At 38.3% G+C, this 21,446-nt stretch overlaps 1 protein-coding gene across 3 annotated transcripts; it reads left to right on the top strand.

Moving 5' to 3' along the window:
* The first annotated feature begins 1,354 nt into the window (after positions 1-1,354).
* Positions 1,355-20,949, top strand: ZFP30 (ZFP30 zinc finger protein). Of its 3 annotated transcripts, none has more exons than XM_082862971.1 (6): positions 1,355-1,509; positions 1,950-2,020; positions 6,784-6,871; positions 10,117-10,243; positions 11,231-11,329; positions 17,227-20,949. In XM_082862971.1, exons 3-6 carry the CDS (start codon positions 6,863-6,865, stop codon positions 18,594-18,596), a joined length of 1,605 nt encoding a protein of 534 aa, XP_082719097.1. In that variant the 5' UTR covers positions 1,355-1,509; positions 1,950-2,020; positions 6,784-6,862; the 3' UTR covers positions 18,597-20,949. The 3 variants fall into 3 exon arrangements, with proteins under 3 accessions (XP_082719097.1, XP_082719098.1, XP_082719099.1); XM_082862972.1 differs by having other exon boundaries at positions 1,859-2,020; XM_082862973.1 differs by lacking the exon at positions 1,355-1,509 and adding an exon at positions 1,746-1,850.
* Positions 20,950-21,446: the final 497 nt, after the last annotated feature.

Below are 21,446 nucleotides of genomic sequence, written 5' to 3'. Positions count from 1 at the left end.
AGGACATTTGTGCTCAGCCTGAAGTTGCCATCCTCCAACTGGGCGGTGGGGGGGGTGGGGGTAGGTTTAGTTCCTGCAGAAGAACTCAAAGATATATTATTATGTGTATTCCTCGAGGAAGGACTAGCACTGTTTTACTGCTGCACTTTTTTTTTTAATTTAATTTTATTTATTTTTCATCACATTGGGTCTTCGTTGCTGCGTGCGGCTTTCTCTGGTTGCGGCGAGCGGGGGCTACTCTTTGTTGTGGTGTGCACGTTTCTCATTGCGGTAGCTGCTGCTATTGTGGGGCACGGGCTCTAGGCGCGCCGGCTTCAGTAGTTGTGGCACGTGGGCTCAGTAGTTGTGGCACACGGGCTTAGCTGCTCCGTGGCATGTGGGATCTTCCTGGAGCAGGGCTCAAACCCATGTTCCCTGCATTGGCAGGCGGATTCTTAACCACTGCGCCACCAGGGAAGTCCCTGCACTGTCATTTCTTGATTTGCTTCTCCTTTGTTTCTGCATTGCCTCACTTTTCTGATTAGCAACTGTTTCAATCTGCCCTTTGGTACTCTGGAAAGTTGTAGGAGGCTGAAACTGAAAGGGTTTTGCAGCCAGGAGGGCCGCACAGGGTCCTGCTTAGTTTCATTTCTCTGTGGCACCATTTCAGTCCAGCATCCAATGAGTGGCACACACTCAGTAAACAACTCCATGCATGAAAACACAACCCCATCCATGATCACACACTCAGGCGCACGGGGCACCACGCCAACGCCAGTCCCTTGGCAAATATCACAGGGACCATGCTTGGGACACTGGGATATCACAATCACTCTTAAAAGCCTAAAGATCTGGACACCCTAGACCAACTTGGAATCCTGGCCCCAACCTCTTCATACCGGCCCCCCTTACTCATCCCACCCTCCAGCCCTCAACGTGTGTCGCCGCAAGAGCATCCTCAGCCCCACGGAGAACCCCAGGTTCGAACGGGTCCACCCGTGCGCTTGCGCACGCGGGACAGAAACAGCACCTCCCAGGAGCCTGAGCGCAGGACTCTCGTGGGTGGGGGCGGAGCTCCGGGCCTGCGCCCGTTGCAGAGCCAAGAACCAAGTGAGAAAAGGCGTAATATACAGTTGCTTTGATTTTGGACTACAGTTCCAATAGGGGAGCAGGTCAGGTCGATAGCATGGGTCACTCACAAGGTCACCTTTACAGGCGGGGAGCCGGCCTATTAGGAAACCCTGCTTCTCTGCCCGCCCCGCCCCACGGGGATCTAGCCCCATCCGTCTCTCCAAGCGCTAAGTGAGGAGCCTGGGGACTTGCCCCCGCCCCCTGCGCGCCTGCGCACCCGGGACTGAGAAGGAACTCCCCGGAGTTCCAGCGCCGAAGTCTTGAACGCTGGGCTGTCCTCCGAGGCAGGCGAGGCCTGAGGGCGGTGAGGCAGGCTCGGAGGCGGCCGCTTCTCTTCTGAAGGAAACGAGCGCGGGACAGGCCAGGTTCTGCGGACGAGATCGAGGGCCTCAGGCCACTGTGCGTTTCCTCCGGAGTGAGGGCTTGTAGTTCTGAGACCGGGCGCCGCGGGGTTAAGCTCTGGCGGCGGTAATCAGGCGCCTCCCCGGCCTAGTCTGTAATGCGCGACCCGGAGGTCCTGCGCTTCACTTTCCTCGCCTCACCTACCCAGGCCCGGGCGTGGAGGAAAGGTCTGGGAGGGAAGTGGGAGGTGGAGCCACTGGGTGAAAGTGCCCTGCAAAGACGCGGTGGGCAGCCCCGGGGGTGGGCGGTTGTGGTGTCGGAACTACAGCGGACCCAGAGCCGCGAACCCGGACAAGGGTGACCAAGGACCTTCTTCCGTCTCCCTGTTTCCATTTCCTGTATGCAGGTGGTGGGTAGCGAGAGTCAAGGGGACGTGGACGTTTGTTGACCGAGACAAGAAACGCCTGCGGTGTAATGAACCCTGTTTGCTTCCCCAGCCCGTCAGTCTCCAGAGGAGGCCTGTGAAGTGAACCGAATCGCTGCTGCAGCTCTAAAAGCCAGGTTCTTTGTGAGTTTGTGCTGCTTCTTTGTTTCCGTGAAATGCATTTGGTTTTCAGGACACGAGATTTTTTTATTTCCTTCCCTTGGGATATCCTGCTTAAAAGAATGATCTACTTATTGATTTGGGCCTGAGGATTTCTCTACCTCATTAAGGGCAGGGACCTAATTTATAGATTCCCATTCTAGTGCCCACTTAATTCAGTTATGCAGTTAGTTAACCATGTGCTATAAATTAAGTTGCTCTGTGAGCACAGCTTTTCCAAGGATTCTAATGATGGAAATAGCCCTATTGGAAGTTAACGGACGCGCAGGCTCAGCGGCCATGGCTCACGGGCCCAGCCGCTCCGCGGCACGTGGGATCCTCCCGGACCGGGGCACGAACCCGTGTCCCCTGCATCGGCAGGCGGACTCTCAACCACTGCGCCACCAGGGAAGCCCTATGTTTTCTTTTTAACTGTGATTTGTTGAGTAGTAGTTTAGGGCTTTAGACATCTGTAATTATTACGGAGTAGGAGTGGGGATTTTTTTTTTTCCCCAAGGGAATCCATGAGTGGAAATTTTTGGTACCAGCCTGATGTAGTTAGAGGTTTGATAGCATGAGTTTGTTTTATTTAGTTTTGACAAATGAAAAATTGTATGTATTTAAGGTGTACAACATGATGTTTTCATATATGTACACATTGTGGAATGGAATGCTAACCACACCGACTAATTAACATATCCATTACCTCTCTTAGTTACCTTTTTTGGTGTGTGTGACACGAATACTTAAGATATACTCTCTTGACAAATGTCTAGTATATAATACATTATTATTATTATCTATAGTAACCATGCTGTGCATTAGGTCTTCAGAACTTATTTATCTTATAACTGAAAGTTTGTAGTTTGTTTTGGGTATGTCTTTGGATAGAGGAAGAGAGGTGTGTGTAGTGGTTGAAAATTTTGAACCTAGAGGGTTTTAATCCTGACAACCACTTAAATCTGAGTGAGTGTGGGCAGTCTTTCTGTGTTGCAGTTTCTTAATATGTAAAATCGGAATTATTATATACCTCACAGGGTTGTTTTGAAGATTACCTGAATTAATATCCGTTAAACCTCTTAGAAGATTACCTGGCACATTAGAAGAGTGCTTAATTAATATTAGCTGTTGCTGTTAGTGATGATTCTTAGTCTTTCCCTATCAACTTTGTATATTCCCAAGAATAATGGAAACGTGAAGTTAATTAGGATGAATACTTGCAAGCAGGAAAATGAATCCCGCTCAGGTGGACCAGAACAGGGATTCTTAGTATGAAGTCTTTGGACTCTGTTTATGAGTTTTCAGGACAAGAAAAATCTAAGATATATACAGAAATATTGTATATATTTGTCAATGGGTAAGTTGGGGGAAGAAGTCTATCATTTCATATTATCAGAGTTGTATAAGACCCAACAAGATTGATTCTCACTGGTCTAGAATCAAAGTCTGGGATAACTGGGAATGACTTTTGGGATAATCTTAAAAAATTAGTATCTAGCAATTTGGTTAAGTAACTCACAGTCCATACATGTGATGGAATGTTACGCGATAATAAAGATTATGTTTATAAAGTCATAAGAAAAAAACATATAATGTAATATTGGGAAGTACTTATTGTTCTGAATAAAAAGTTTTTAAGAAATTGTTAAGTTACATATGTGTCCTGAACGCTAAGGTAAGGATTAACAAGATCTTTTGCAAGGATTTAATAATTGGTTATTCATTGGCACGCAGGAGGAGTTAACTCAAATGATTGAGCAGCTGCTGTGAAATAAGCATTTTTTTCTGTCTGCTGTGCATGCTGTCTCTTAATCTTTGGAAATGTCACGAACCAGCTTTGTGATCCTTCACAGAAGGATCTCTGGGTGTTAATGAACTACAACATTGAAGAACTGGTAAGAATTATTTTTTCAGTGACATTGATTTCCCTGTTGTTACTACTTATGCAGGCCTATTTAATCAGTTTTTTTTAATGACTATAAGGTACCCACCTTCCCAAATCATTAAAAAATTATTTTTAATGGGAATAGCTTTTTTTTTTTTTTTTTTTTTTTTTGCGGTTCGCGGGCCTCTCACTGTTGTGGCCTCTCCTGTTGCGGAGCACAGGCTCCGGACGCGCAGGCTCAGCAGCCATGGCTTACGGGCCCAGCCTCTCCGCGGCATGTGGGATCTTCCCAAACCGGGGCCCGAACCCGCGTCCCCTGCTTCGGCAGGCGGACTCTCAACCACTGCGCCACCAGGGAAGGCCCATATATTTTTTAAACTGATTTTTTTTTTATGTGTTTGGATATTTTCCATTCCTTAACAGTTTTCTAAAACTTAGCATTTAATGATTACTTTATTCTATTTTGTGGATGTTTTATAAATTATTTAAGAAATCAGTTGTTGGGAAGTGATGTTCAAAACTGCCTAAGCAATTCCTTAAACAGCCTTTCTTAGGTCCTATTACTTAATCAGCTTTTCACTTCAAGGTCACGTGGGATTTCAGAGGTAGGAACATTTAGGAACATGGCATTGACTTTTGCCAAGTTGGGGTTCAGGTGATAACTCTGAAGTATTTGGCTGAATTTCTGAAACAGTCTTAGAATATGAAATGGACAGTTCTGCTATTTTATGCCAGAAGCTTCATCCTCCTGATCCTTCATTTGAGTGAGAGTTTGAGAAATGAATTAATGATAACCTTACAAGAAACAAAATTATTTTAACCTCAGAGAAGACTTGCGAAAGGAAGGCGAAATAATCTAATTATACTGTATAGCTCAGTTGGAAATGGTATTTACATAGTCATAATAATGGAAATTGAATATCCATTTACCCTGTGATAGAACAAAACCATATTGGAAGGATAGGGAGATGGAGCTACGCATACGTGCAGTGGGAGATGGGTGGATAAAAGACAGCCAGAACTATGCTTTCCATAGTAGGAAGTCAGTAGATAATGGTTAAAACTGAGAATTCAGAAGTAGCAATATTAGCATGTTATTTGAATATATGGTGTTTAAGTAACAAAAGAAAAAGCTAAAAGAGGTGAAAATTGTTGCCTCTAGATTTGGAAGACGGGAGAAAGAAAGAGTAGCAGGGATGGAATTGTTGGGGCTTTTTGTGATATTCCTTGTAGGGCTGTTTTAAATTTATGGCCAGGTACAAGTGATACAAATTTAAAATTTTTTGATTAAAAAATTAAGAGACTCCAGAGGAGAACAAAATAAAGATCACCCGGAATACCATCCAGTAGAGGTAACATGATAAAATTTTATTCCAAGTCCATCCACAGACTTTCATGCACATGCATAATAAATATATGTATGCATATGTATGTAGTTTTCTTGCCAAAAATAGAATCACACACAATACTGTTTTCTAAACTATCTTCTTCTCCCAACGATATGTAGTGACCATCTTTCCATGATATCAAATAAGAATTTTACCTTTGTATTTTTAGTGGGTGTTTAGTTTTCTGTTGTGTGAATGCATGATAATTTATTTAACCTTGTTGAAGGATATTTAGATTCTTTCTGGCTTTTTTGGTCCCATTATAACCATTTTCCACATATCATTTCATTCTTTTTACTGCATACCACAAGTGTCCATTTCTCCACAGCCTTAGTGATACTCTGAAGTATTATCAGTTTTTAAAATCTGCTAATCAAATTCCTTTAAATTCAACTCCTTAGTTACTAGTCAGTTTTAACTAGTGGGTTATTTCTACTTTCTAGAGAATTATCTGTACTCACTTTTACAAATTCACTTTTCCCCAGCCTGGATACCAAGAGAATTGGGTTGGTAAATGAGATCATGTAGGCAGTATTGATGATTCTTAATAGGAAGATGGTGAACAGTGAGCTCTGAGTATTCTGGGAAAGATAGTTCAGCCTTAAGGATGGGATCCCAGTGTGCAAGTACAGTCTTGCCGTTATAAAAACTGCTAGGCATGATCTGTGCAAGTGATTCTCAAATTGTGGCATTTGGACCAGCAGCATCGGTATCAACTTAGGAATTTTTTCGAAAGGCAAATTCTCAAGCCCAACCCCAAACCTAGTAAATGCCAACCTTGAGGAGTGGGGGCCTGCAAACTGTATTTTAATAAGCCTTTCAGGTGATCTGATGCATACAAAGTTTGATTACCAAACCTGCCCATTATGATCACTTGGGGAAGGTTTAAAAATTCTGATTCCCAGGTCACACTCCCTGCTAATTAAATCAGAAAGTTTGGGGGATGGGAGTTAGGCATCAGTATACTTTAAAGATCTGCTGGTGATTCCAGTGTGTGGCAAAGTTTGGGAAATTCTTGTCTGTACTGTTTTCTGCCTTCAGGGTTAGGGAGGCAAGTCAGATTCCTGACTCTCAGAAGGAAGTTCTGGTTTAGGTGATGTAGCCACTTCTCAGCTGGGGAAGGTGGGAACGAGGGGAGGTGGCTCTGCTCAGGACAGGTCTGGACAGCCTATGCTCAGGTCCAGATGGGCCTCGCTGGGGTGGGGAAGTAACTGGAATCTCTCCTGCTAAAATGGCTGGATATGTCCTACCATGCAGGGGAGTCTGCTCTGTCTATCCTTGTGCAACGATTTTCCTGTCATTTTGGGGAGGGCATGTATTTGTCTAAATTACCTCTTACCTTTCATCACTTGTTTGTGTGTTGGGAGGGGCGGGTAGAGGGGTGTTGCATGTAGGAATGGAAAAGTGGTGTGAGTTTTTAAAATTTGGGAGCTGTGAGGCAATTTTGTTCTTATGGCTTCATATTCTTCCCCCAGCTCTTAGCTTCTGTGGACTCTGCTTCTCCAGCAAATGACCCTTGAGAAAAACTAACCAGTTTCTTGCAAATCTGAAATCATGGCTCATGTAAGTTGATATTTCTCTCTATTTGAAATGCTGTAATTGTTTTCAGGTTATGTAAGCATTTTCGTTAATTATCCCAAAACTTCCTAACAGAGCCCCATCCAGCAGCTTTTCCCTAGTTGCTCCCACTCTAGTGAAGGATGGAGCCAGACAGCCTGGCCCCTCCTGTGTGCCCCTCTCTGTGTGAATTGACCAAATTACTCAAGGTCTCCTGTGTGTTCGTTCTTTGTCTAGAACAGAGATAAAGCAGAAATGAAGTCCCTAGAGGGAGACAACTGAGAGGAGACTCTCAGGACTGGAGAACACTTTAGAGCAGCACTGTCCAATATTAAAAATACAAAGTTAGTGCCTTATTAGCACAGTAGGCCTCATGGCAGTCTCATAATAAGTAGAGAATAATATGCAAGGCACATATGTTATCTTTTGTGTCACGTTTTATTATTAAAAAAATTTTTTTTAATTAATTTTATTTTATTTGGCTGCCTTGGGTCTTCGTTGCTGCACGTGGGCCTTTCTCTAGTGTTTTGGCGAGCAGGGACTACTCTTCCTTGTGGTGCGCAGGCTTCTCATTGCGGTGGCTTCTCTTGTTGCAGAGCACAGGCTCTAGGCGCGTGGGCTTCAGTAGTTGCTGCACATGGGCTCAGTAGTTGTGGCTCAAGGGTTCTAGAGTGCAGGCTCAGTAGTTGTGGCACATGGGCTTAGTTGCTCCGCGGCATGTAGGATCTTCCCAGACCAGGGCTGCAACCAGTGTCCCTTGCATTGGCAGGCGGATTCTTAACCAGTGTGCCACCAGGGAAGTCTCTAGCGTCATATTTTAAAAAGAAACGTGCAGTTAATTTTAATGCTTTATTTAACCCAATATAGCAAAATACTATCATTTCAAAATGTAATCAGTGTAAAAATTATTGAGGTATTTTACATTCTTTTTTTCCTCTAAAGTCTTCAATATCTGGTGTATATTTTATAGTTACAGCACATCTAAATTTGTACTAGCTACAGTTCAAGTGCTCAGTAACCACGTGTCTAAGGTAGCATATTGGACATTGTAGCTTTAGAAATTTTGTGTAACCTAAATTGTAAATATAATTTAATATGTTTAAGAGTATAGAAATAATCTAAATGGAATCATTATTAAGTCCAACATATCTATTAAATGGAGTATTTTATAATAAGTTTAAAATATTCAATAAAAGATTTGTTATAGGGCTTCCCTGGTGGCGCAGTGGTTGGGAGTCCGCCTGCTGATGCAGGGGACACGGGTTCATGCCCCGGTCCGGGAAGATCCCACATGCCCTGGAGTGCCTAGGCCCGTGAGCCATGGCCGCTGAGCCTGTGCATCTGGAGCCTGTGCTCCGCAACGGGAGAGGCCACAACAGTGAGAGGCCCACGTACGGAAAAAAAAAAAAAAAAAAAAAAAAGATTTGTTATAATAAGGGAAAGTGCTAATGATACATATAGTGATGAAATTGGGTCTGGAAGAAATTCTTTAATTTTGTGCAAACTCTACTTTTTAAAAATAGAGATTTTATGGTTCATCTGGGGGGAAAAAATTCCATTGATTATTTTTTTCTAACCCTTAAAGGGAAAGAGGTTAGAGTAAATCACATTTCTGTTTTTGGCCGCACCTTGCAGCATGTGGGATCTTACCTCCCCAACCAGGTTTTGAACCCATGCCCCCTGCAGTGGGAGTGTGGAGTCTTAACCACTGGACCGCCAGGGAAGTCCCTATAGTAAATCACATTTATTTTTTTTAGGCCCGTTGCTAGCAGTATTTTTATGGACACTATTTCAATTAATTGTGAAATTCTTTTCTTTTTTATTTACAATATTGTGTTAGTTTAAGGTTTATAGCAAAGTGATTCAATTATTTTTTTTCAGGTTATATTCTATTATAGGTTATTACAAGATAATGAATATAATTCCCTGTGATATACAGTAAATCCTGTTGCTTATCTATTTTATGTATATAGAGTAGTTTGTACCTGTTAGTACTCCTAATTTGTCTCTCCCTCCCTCCCCCTCCCCTTTGGTAACCATAAGTTTGTTTCTGTTTTGTATGTAATTCATTTGTATTATTTTTTTAGATTACACATATTAGTGATATCGTGTAGTATTTGTCTTTCTCTGATTTACTTCACTTAGTGTGATATTCTCTAGATTCATCCATGTTGCTGCAAATGACAAAATTTCAGTCTTTTTTATGGCTAGCATTCAGTTGTACATCTTAAGCCAGTCTTCTGTTGATCAGCACTTGAGTTGTTTTCCATGTTTTGGCTATTGTAAATAGTGCTGCTATGAACATTGGGGTTCATGTATCTTTTCAAATTTTTGTATTTTCGAGTTTCTGTTTTCTCCAGATATATACCCAGGAGTGGGATTGCTAGATCATATGGTAGCTCTATTTTTAGTTTTTTAAGGAACCTCCATTCTGTTCTCCATAGTGGCTGCACCAATTTACATTCCCACCAACAGTGTAGGAGGGTTCCCTTTTCTCCACACTCTCTCTAGCATTTATTATTTGTAGACTTTTGGATGATAATCATTCTGACTGGTGTGAGGCGATACCTCATTGTGGTTTTGATTTGCATTTCTCTAATAATTGGTGATGTTGAGCATCTTTTCATGTGCCTATTAGCCATCTGGATGTCTTCTTTGGAGAAACGTCTATCTAGGTCTTCTGCCCATTTTTGATTTGGTTGTTTGTTTTTTTGGTACTGAGTTGTATGAGCTGTTTGTATTTTTTGTATATCAACCCCTTGTCGGTCACTTCGTTTGCCAATATTTTCTCGCATTTGGTAGGCTGTCTTTTTGTTTTGTTTCCTTTTGTGCCCATCAACGAAGATGGATGGTTTCCTTTACTGTGCAAAAGCTTTTAAGTTTGATTAGGTCCCATTTGTTTGTTTTTGCTTCTATTTCTTTTGCTGTTGGAGACTGATCTAAGAAAATATTGCTACAATTTAGTGAAACTCTGATTAATTACCTGAACGTATCTGGAAATAAGTAAAATTAGGTATCCCACAGTTATATAGGAAGTTTCGTCTGTAGCAGTAGTAGGCAAACTACAGCTTGTGAGCCAGATTCAACCCATGGCCTGTTTTTGTACAATCTATGAGTTAATTACTTTTTGAAAGAATTGTTTTAAAAAAGTAGGGAAAGGAGAAGGATATACAAATAGTGACAATATGTGGCATGTGGCCCTATACAGAAATAAATAATTTTACAAATAAAACATGGGTTTGTCATTTCAGGATTTGGTGATGTTCAGAGATGTAACTGTAGACTTTTCTCAGGAAGAGTGGGAATGTCTGAACTCAAATCAGAGGAATTTGTACAGAGATGTGATATTAGAGAACTATAGCAACCTGGTGTCACTGGGTAAGTTTATCTGTGTCAAGTAATGTAGAAATTCACATGACTGAATTTCAGGGCTATCCTTCTAAAAGCCAAATATCTGCTTTGTAGTTTGGGAATAGGCACCTTCAGCTGTTAAAACTATTAAATAGCACCTTTAGCTTCCCCATAAATCAGTGACATTTACATTTTCCTTTGCCTTTTCCATAATTGCTTCTCTTGAATGACAGTTTGATATAAATTCTTAGATGCTCAGAGCAAAACCATTTTCAAAGAAATCTGGTTTCATACTGCTGTAGATGGTCTATTATCTATTAACTTACCTGCAGTGTGAGTAGGAAGACAGAGGTGTCTGGCTCTACATACCTATTGAAAAAGCTTATACAATGTATATGATACTGGGTTAAATCAGTAGTTTGTAAAAACTCAAGTGGACACATTCAATTTATTGCAACAAACATTATCTTTTAATTGATTTATGATTAAAAGTTTAAAATATATGAACTTTGCATTTAACATTGGATGAATATACTGGCAAGAAACTATATTCCTTTTAGCAAAGTATTTAAAGAAAAGCAAAAATAGTACCTAATAAACATGTAGAGTGCTTACTATGTACTAGGCACTCATCCAAGCACTTTGTTTATTAAGTCAAACCTCACACAATCCTATACATTATTATAATAATGGTATACATTATTATTTTATATATTTTTATGTATTATTTTATATATTATTTACATATGGGTATATATTATTTTTCCAACTGAGAAAACTGAGGCCGTAAGTTGTTCAGGTGACAGAGGCAGGATTTGAAACCACTGCTGTCAGTGGTTACTTTCTCAAGAGACAGAGGCTGTATGAATTGGCAATTAAAATAAGGCACTATTCCTATCTCTCTGTTCTTATGATCCTGAAGTAACTCTAATATCAATGTTTTTCTGTTCATTTACTCTTCTTTGTTCTGAAGGCTTAGTCAAGTATATCCTTTCTGTATTATGTTTTCTCAAGGAGGATGTTCCATTTCTAAACCAGATGTAATTACTCTGTTAGAGCAAGGGAAAGAACCCTGGATGGTTGTGAGGGATGAGAAAAGAAGACGGAGCCTAGGTGAGTAAGTGCTAATAAGGAAAGGTAAGCTATTGTGGCATGGCATATTCCTGCTGGTTGGGAAGGAGGCACACCACTTAGATGTTGATTATGAAGGAGAGACCTGAAACCTGGGAAGAAAACTTAGATTTCAGCCTGAACCACCAAAGAAATTTCATCTTTACTTCCATTTACCTCTTCTTTCTTCACTGTCATGTTTCTTTCTCATTTCAATGGGGGAAAGCTTTCTTCACCAAAGACCACCATTTTACCTGTATTTTGCATCTAATTTCTTTCTAGCTCATCTTTTGTATTTGGCTTTTATGTATGTATTTCTTCATTGCCTTCTTTTCATGGAGTTTACGTTTTAGTAGGGTAATCATACAATAAACAAGTGGATTACTAAATATCATGAAGTGATTTAAGTATTATAAAGAAAAGTGAGTAGGATAAGAATATGGAGAATTATGATGGGTTAATGGGGTAATTTTAGATAGGGTGGTCAGGGAAGAAGAACCAGTTAGCAGAGGCTCTTCAACTTGTCAAAGATGGAATCATTTGAGCATCTGTATACATAACTGCAATGTATTGCAACCACATAAAATACCGCATGCTTAATTCCATAAATTCTTAATGATACTAACAGCAGATTGTTCACCATTGGAAACTACTAGAGAACTAACTTATTTGGAAAGCATAAATTTAAAAGAAAAAAGAAGCGTTTATCCTGTCTTCCTTGTAAGAACTGTACCAATAGGTAATAGATGGAGGGATGTTTTTCTTAATAAAAGTATTCAGTGAATAAATGAAGAATGATAGAATATTATCACTTTGGAACCCATAGTGAGCTATTGGATCTAGGCACTGAACATCAGTGCTGATAGCATCACAGAAATAGAGACAGTGAATGAAGGGGTGAATGAAAGGATACAATATGACCTATGAAGTGGGCCTAAGTCTAATGGAGCTTCTAAAGCCACCAATTTATTGGAGGAAGATAGAGGCGCATGTTCTATTACACCTTGGGAATATAGTCAGAAAAATTCAGAATATGAGAAATGCTATAGGGTCAAAAACAGTTCTTCAACAAATAAATTGTAAGGGAAATCAAAAGATAGTAGAACAGGGACTTCCCTGGCAGCGCAGTTGTTAAGAATCTGCCTGCCAATGCGGGGGACATGGGTTTGATCCCTGGTCCGGGAAGATCCCACATGCCGCAGAGCAACTAAGCCCGTATGCCACAATTACTGAGCCTGCACGCCTATAGCCCATGCTCCGCGGCAAGAGAAGCCACTGAAATGAGAAGCCCGTGCACCACAACGAAGAGTAGCACCTGCTTGCGTGCAGCAACGAAGACCCAATGCAGCCGTAAATAAATAAATATTTTTAAAAGATAGTAGGACAGTCTGTAGGTTTTAGACACATAGAAGACATGTCAACCATTGTACATTATGGACTTTGGATCAGTTATTATTTTTAAATTGTTTAAAATTTTATGTATGAGATAATTGGAAGTGTGAACACTGATTTTTGATGTTCTTAAAGAATTACTGTTCATTTTTTCAGGTTTGGATAATGGTATTATGATTATTTTTTTAAATCCTTTTAGAGATACATCCTGAAGTGATAACAAAAAACATTAGATTATGGGATTTGCTTCAGAAAATGTGAGGAGAGTGGATTAGGGTCTGCATAGGCCAGTACTGGGCTTGGTTGGTGGTTGCTGAGGCTGGCCATAGATACATGGACATTTATAATTACTCTTCTCCTTTTGTGTATGTCAGATATGCTCTGTAATAAAATTTTGTTTCTTTTAAAGTTATTGGGAGGTGAAAAGAAAATGAGAAGTGAGGCAGTGATGAAAATAAATATATATATAACTCTTGGAGGAATTTTGCCATAAAAGCAGACACATGGGGTACAGGGAAAGTATCTTAAGGTGTGATGAGGTATTAGAACATGTATATAGGCTGAAGGGAATGATTTCAAAGAGGGAAAATTGATGGAGTAGAGAAAGAGGGAATTCTGTAAGCAATGACTTTCAGTAAATGGGTAGGAGTCAATTTATGAAGGAAAACCAATGCATATGATAAGAATATGGACACAGGTTGGTTTGATAACGTGGTGAAGGGAAGAATAACATTTTTCTTTAAATTGCTTCTGATTTCTTGATGAAATTAGCAGTAAAATTATCAGCAGAATGTGAAGGTTATTTGGAATTCAGTATGGATTATTTAATATTGAGTTGGCCAAAAAGTTCATTTGGGTTTTTCCATAACATCTTATGGAAAAACCGGAATGAACCTTTAGGCCAACCCCATATTTGATCAGTTTTGATTTTCAGAAGTACAGTTCTGTGGTTATAGGGTTTTAACATTTACAGATCTCTGGTTGCATTTACCCTGGTGTTAATGTGCCTAAAACTGCCTCTGTCATAAATATCTGTATCTGTATCATCTTGTATCAGCAAAGGTTATTGAAGACATCATATCTCAGGAAACTAATTAACTCTATGAACAGGTAATTTACTTCATATTTTCTTTTTAATTAAAGCTAGTATCCTGCAAATGGAAATAATATTTCTCCTTTTACATTGCTTTAAGATGGGTTAATATTTTGCTTTCACATTAGCATTATTTACTAGAATAAAGTCCTTTGATTCAGTAGAATACAAACTAATATTTGGTTTATTAATTTTGAGTAGTTAAATATTTTATATATGTCTTTTGATGTTTAATTTGGCCTTTTGTTTTAGAGTTGGTCCAGTCAGTTTTTTCTTGATTAAATCATACATATAATGCATAGGCTATTATTTCCAGTTTCAATTTATTTAAAGTAGAACAAGAATCTAAAGATACTTGTAAAGCAAACTGTGTGCAGAATCCTTCATGACTTTTTACATTTCCCATCAATCTTTACTATTTTCTCACTCATGCCTATTTTGAGAACAATGCAATGTGCATCCCTAGCCAGAACTTGCAAAGCACTGAACCTAGTTTTCATAGATAGAAATGGTTGTCTTTCAGTTTCTTGAAGGGGAAAGAACTGGCATAAACAAATTTGGGAACAATTATGGCTGACTTTTAACAGAAATCTTAAGATTACACTTCAGTTGTTTATACAGTTGACCCTTGAACAACACGGGTTTAAACTGCATGGGTCCATTTATACATGGGTTTAAAAAAGTAAATGTGTATTACAGTACTGCATGACCTGGGGTTGGTTGAATCTGTGGATGCAGAACTGCGGATATGGAGGTCCAACTGTAAAGTTACACACAAATTTTCAGTGGGGGGTGGGGGGAGGGGGTGGTATTGTCCCCTCTAACCCCTATGTTGAAGGGTCAACTGTAGTATAGTCTCCTAGATGAGAATGTTCAGCGTGCCAAAGCCTTAATCTGACACGTCATTTAGGTGGGGAAGCCATATAAGCATCTCTATATCCACACTGGGAATATTTTGTTTGTTCTTTAAATTAAAACGTTCAACTTCTATAGGATAAGTTTTATAACTTCTACTTTGTTTTTTATGAGTGAATATGGACATTTTGCCCTAAGTTTGTTTATACTTTTATTTTGTGCATTTTCTACTCACTTCCTTTATTCCATTACTTTTTCCATTGTTTAATGTTTCTTATACAGTTTGTATGGGCTTTTCTGCTGTATACAATTTCTCATTTTTCTTACAAATGGTTGGGCTTTCACTTTTGGTTTTGACTGTGACTTTCCTTTAGATCACTCGTTTTTAATTTTTAATTTGCAAGTAAATCCTTTGAAATCACCATCTTAATAACAACTGTCATACTTTTATACCTGCCTGCTTATTTACTACTGTTATGACTAGCTAATTACTGTTCATTTTATATATAATTTATATCTTATTTGTCTTAATGAGACCTTAAATTGTTTTTTTCCCCCAAATTTCTACAAAATTGTCATAGTTTTATATTGCTTTCTTGAATGGGGAGATAGAGACAGACAGGAGGAGAGAGAGGGAGGGGGAGAAAGAGAAAGAGAGGAGTAAAGGAAGGAGAACAGGAGAGAGGGAAGGGAGGGGGAAGCATGGAGAAAGACACTCAGATTTCATAGGAGTATTTTCTGTGCCATTCATTTTTTTGTCTCTGCTCACAAATTATCTACACTATTTAAATCATTATTCCCTTTTAACGTCTTTTTAGTGTATCCTTTTTAAAGTAAACTTATTGAAATACGAACAGATATAAAAAATACAGAATTATAATATGTGGCTCACTGAATTTTCACAAAGTAATTACACATTGATTCAGAAATAGAGCTTTACTAGTATATCAGAAGCTCCCCCCTAACTTTCTCCAGTCATTCCTCCCTACCAAAGTTAACTACTAACCTGACTTCTAACAAGTCCATAGATTAGTTTTACTGTTTTCAAGCTTTATAAAAATGGAATAGTATAAATTCTTTTATGCCTGGCTTTGTTTACTCACCATTATGTTTGCGAGAATGATCCATGTTGTTGTGTGTACTTGTAGATTATTCATTCTCATTGCTGTTACAGTTTGTCTCATTGCTCTTATTGCATTGTATCCACATATCTTAATTTTCTTTGTCATTCTTCTGTTGATGAACACTTAGATTCTTTCCAGTTTGGGTATATTAAAAATAATGTTGCTGTATTGTAGATTTTTTAAAATACCTTTTTCTTTTTGAAAAATATTGAAATCTTATTTCAAAAATTTTGAGAAAATATACATTTGAGAAAAATACGTCTCTGCTCAGAATTTCATTAGCATGTTACTCTTTTATAAACCTGTTGCTGTGACTGAAAAATCACTAATATATTTTTAGGCAGTACCTAAATGGCATTGGCTATGAAGACTTCAGGGAGAATATAGGAAAGTGTATGAAGGAACAAAACAGGTTGAGTATTTGTAACATAGTGTGTATAGTTAATAAACTCAAATGAAGATAAATAAGTAGAACCTTTTATTACCTTGATCGTGAAAGTGAGGTTCACTCACAACTATGCAACGTAGACAATGAACTGAAGTGGAGATATCTGCAAGTGAAAGTGGAGAGGCCATTGGAAGGATGATCAGGTGTAAAGAAATTTTTCCATGTACGTATTTGATTGAGATAGCTTAGATGTGCTTTTGTTTCCCATCTCTATAGGAAGTGATAAAAAAGAAGGTGTAAGATTGGAGACAAGGCAAAATATACATTTTTACTATTAACTATGGAAATTTAATAATTAATAGTTACTGTGTGCTATGGGTTTGTTATTCAGTGATAAGTGAAAGATTGTTTCTGCCCTTGGGGTAAGAAAATAGAATAAAAACTGGGAAAGTTAATGAATATACCACAGCAGAATTGAAAAAAGTGTTAAGCAAGGAACAAGTTATTGGGATAGAAAATAAAGGATATAAATTAGATGAAGTCAGCACAGGTATTTTTTCTGACTTTTATCATGATACCTAAAGGATGAAAGGAACCCAACCATGTGGAGAGCCCGCCAGCATTCCTGGGAGATTTAACAGCCAGTAAAAAGCTCTAAGAAATGGAAAGATTGTAACATATTTTAGCAACTGAAAGGAGGTAAGTGTGACAGATGTAGGGTGCAAAGGGGGCAGTAGCTTGAGATGACATCTTTTGGTAAACAAAGGCCATGTTATTCATAATAAAGTGTTTCTACTGTATTCTTATTAAAAAGAGAAATCATTAAAAAGTTTAGGTAAAGATCTCAGACTTTGATTTGCTTCTGCATTATCTGGTCTTAACTCATTTTCTTTATTCCTCTTAGCTTTTTTCAAGCTACATGATTTTTAAAGAGTTTTTAAGCACATTTTCTTCAACTGGACTTTCCTATTATAAAATTTTTATTTGCTTATTTGTTTACTTTTTCTAGAATAAGAAAATAGCATGTGTTTATCTTATTTTCTTTCAGATTTGGAATCCAGATATGGCACCAAAAATTTATTTGAAGTAAAGGATGTTTGTGAAATGAATGTATCTCAGTGGGAGATAATGGAAAGAATTAGAAGTTGTGGCCTTGAAGATTCCTTTTTCAGGAAAGATTGTGAATATAAAAAGTTTGAGGGACAAGAGGGTCCTCAGGAGGCGTATTTCAGGCAAGTGAAAAAAACCACCTCTGAAAAAATGCCCAAGAACAAAAAACGCACATCTCTTACTCTGTATCAGAGAATTCACAATAGAGAGAAACCCTATGAATGTGGGGATTGTGGGAAGGCTTTTAGAGTACGCCAACAACTCACTTTCCATCAGAGAATTCATACTGGTGAGAAACCCTATGAATGTAAAGAATGTGGAAAAGCCTTTAGACAGTGTGCCCACCTTAGTCGACATCAGAGAATTCATGCTTCTGACAAACTCCTTGAATGTAAAAGATGTGGAAAAATCTTTACATGTGGTGCAGATCTTCGTGTACATCAGAGAATTCATGTTGGTGAGAAGCCCTATGACTGTAAGGAATGTGGGAAGGCCTTTAGAGTGCGAGGACAACTTAATCTCCATCAAAGGATTCATACTGGTGAGAAACCCTATGAATGTAAGGAATGTGGGAAGACCTTTAGACAATATGCACACCTTACTCGACATCAAAGACTTAATATTGCTGAGAAATGCTATGAATGTAGGGAATGTGGGCAGGCTTTTCTGTGTAGTACAGGCCTTAGAGTACATCACAAACTTCACACTGGTGAGAAACCCTATGACTGTAAGGAGTGTGGGAAGGCCTTTAGAGTACGGCAACAACTTACTCTCCATCAAAGAATTCATACTGGCGAGAAACCCTATGATTGTAAGGAATGTGGGAAGACTTTTAGTCGTGCCTATCATCTAACTCTCCATCAGAGAATTCATACTGGTGAGAAACCTTATGAATGTAAGGAATGTCAGAAGTTCTTTCGTCGTTACTCAGAACTTATTTCACATCAGGGTATTCATATTGGAGAGAAACCCTATGATTGTAAGGAATGTGGGAAGGCCTTCAGACTGTTCTCACAACTTACTCAACATCAGAGTATTCATTTTGGTGAGAAACCTTATAAATGTAAGGAATGTGAGAAGACTTTTAGACTGCTCTCCCAACTTACTCAACATCAGAGTATTCATACTGGTGAGAAACCCTATGACTGTAAGGAATGTGGAAAGGCCTTTAGACTACATTCATCACTTATTCAACATCAGAGAATTCATTCTGGTGAGAAACCATACAAATGTAAGGAATGTAAGAAGGCATTTAGACAACATTCACATCTTACTTACCATCAGCGAGTTCATAAGGTCACTAAATAATTATTAGAAAGCCATCCATTGTGAATTTTGTGTTAAGGGGCAGTAGAAAATAAATTCTGGAGGAAAAGTGTTTGAATGTAGGAATCCCTTTTGCTTCATGCTCAAAATTAAAATAAGAGGTTTTAAAAGAATAGGTTAATTTAATTAATATATAGAAATATTTCATCACCATTCAAACCATGTTAAACTTTAGGAAGTTCTTTCTAGAAAGAAACTCTCTTAAAGGAGTGAATGTGGAAAAGCTTTTGATCTTACCTGTTATCACCTCTGTTCTTTGTACAGTATACCTATGGAAGTTGCCAGGGCACCAACTCATTCTGGAAATTGATAAATAAAAGGAAGGAAATGTGATTTAGCCTGCATTTCCTGTATAAACTATATCTCAAGGCAACTAGAAGTTGATGAGGTAAAGTTCTTTATTAGAGATTTTTATAGGACATAATGAAATAATGGATCTAGGCACAATTCTCAGTAGAGGTGTTAAGACCATTAGGTGAATGGTTGATGTCAACTTCATAGTGAATAGATCAGGTTGACAACATCTGAACCCACTGATCAATTTTAATCTCATCAAAAATAGGACAAAACATTTTGTGCCTCCTGATATGATACAATAAGACATACCATTGACAAAAAATATTGAACCTGAATCTAATTAAAGCATCAAGATCTAACTCCCAGTTTAGAGAAAATTCAGGAAACAAGAACAAATTACATGATACAGCAAGAAGCAGACAAATCTAAAATGTGGGTAATTCTACAAGAGTAATGACAGCTTCTCAACCAATAAAATGGATTGAAAAAAGGGAGGTGGAACTCTTAGATATTAAGAGTCTTAAGAGATGTATCAATCAAATGCAATGAATGAGTGGTTCTCATTTAGATCACAAGTTGAACAAGTGTAAAAAAGACATTTTTATGACGGGGAAATGGGACTATTGACAGTATTAGATAATATTAAGAATTATGTTCTTGTTAGATGTGCAAATAGCATTGTGTTTATGTAAAAGTGTCTTAGAGATAAATTAGCAAGTTTATACACATGAAATGATATGTCTAGAATTACCTTTAAAATGCTCATGCAAAAGAAAATTGAAGATGGATAACTTGTTTGTCAAAATCATGGTAAGATGAGTCAGGTGCGTCGTTTTTGCTTATTTTGTTTTTGCTCTTTTCTCTATTTTCATGTATTTTAAATTTTCCATAATTTTTTTTAAAGATAAAGTATCTGTGAAATTATAACCCACTTAAAGTGAATGATGTTTGTAAATGGCTACATATCAGAACTTACGGATGTTGCTAAAGTTTTACACACAGGGATATTAAATGTGCTATAATGTATTTGGGAAATTAAGATTGAGGATCCAGATTTTATCTAGTTCACCTAATGCTACATCTGTTGCAGTGCCTGTCCCATAGTACTTCGTATATTTCAAGAGTGAGTAAAAAGAGCAATTACAACTACTTATGGAAATTAATGGAATAGAACTGTTTTATCTGATAAGGTAGCTGCTGGCAACATGTTGAACACTTAAAATTGAGCTATTGAGAGCCTGAATTGTGGTTAGTACAAATTAAGATGGTGTTAAGTGTAAAAAACACGCAAGTTTTGAATACTTCTAAAAAAATATCTAACAGGTCAGTTTCTCACAGCATTTCTCTGCTGTTGTTGGGAAGCTGTGATATTCAGTGGATTGCATTACTGCACAATACAGAACCCAATTTAAGTATGTCTCTGCTCCCAAGTAGCAGCATGTTTACACACTTTGGTCTCTTTGGTTCTACCCCGAGTCATGCTGAATTTTTTTTTCTTCTCTTCATAAAACGTTGCCTGTGTTTACAGCTGAGTAGTTTTCTCAGACTGTTTATAGCCTGTAGATGTTTCGGCAGCCAAAGGCCCTTTTTTACTTTATACTGTTTCCCACTAAGTTCAAGCTTGCAGTGCTTCAAGTAGTACAATTCTCTTTAAGACTGTGTTTTCTATGATTTTTATTAGGGTTCATTCAGTTAGACAAAAGATCAACAGGCTCTTCTCTGTATTGGGTTCCCTGTGAGACTACTGTGGAAAAACGACTTTGAAATTCTTAGAAGCCACGCTGTTTCACAGAAAGGATGCAAGTTGGCTTTATCTTTACCCTGGGGTGACATTTTCAGGACAGCACCACATATTTGAGTTTTCCTCCCCTCTCAGGCCCATTATAACTTTGAGAACCCTTTGCTACCTGTAAACACTGTCGTGAACCCTCTATTTCCTTGAAATTCTACTTGAAGTATGCACCAATTGATATAATGAATAGAATGATTTTTTTTTTACTCTGTTAATATGATGGATTACCTTCATGGATTTTCAAATATTAAGCCTTATATCACTGGAGTAAACTCCGTTTGTCTGTACTTTAAATATATTTATATATATTGCTGTACTTGCTGTGATTGCTATGATTTACTAATGTTTTGTTGAGGATTTTTGCATCTGTGTTCATGAAGGATACTGGTCTATAGTTTTTTTCTATTTTTGTCTCATTTGGTATCAGGTTGATGGTGTTCTCATAACGTGAGTTTGGAAATGTTGCTTCCTTTTAATTTCTGGAAGAGGTAGTGTAGAATTGGTGTTAGTTATTCTTTGAATGGTAGAATATTCTAGTGAAACCATTTGGGCCTTGCAATGGACTGAATGTGTCTCCTTAAAATGTGATGACATCCTAACCCCCAATGTGATGGTATTAGGAGGTGGGGCCTCTCAAGAGATAATTAGGTCATGAGGGTGGAGCCCTTCTGAATGAGATTAGTACCCTTATAAAAGTGACCCCAGAGAGTTCTCTCACCCTCTCCTGCCATGTGAGAAGGATA

The sequence above is a fragment of the Leucopleurus acutus genome (assembly GCF_964270905.1).
Source record: "Leucopleurus acutus genome assembly, chromosome: 20".
NCBI classification, from domain to species: Eukaryota; Metazoa; Chordata; class Mammalia; order Artiodactyla; family Delphinidae; genus Leucopleurus; species Leucopleurus acutus.
Note: the sequence above shows the minus strand (reverse complement) of the source record. Positions and strands in the feature narration are given on the sequence as shown.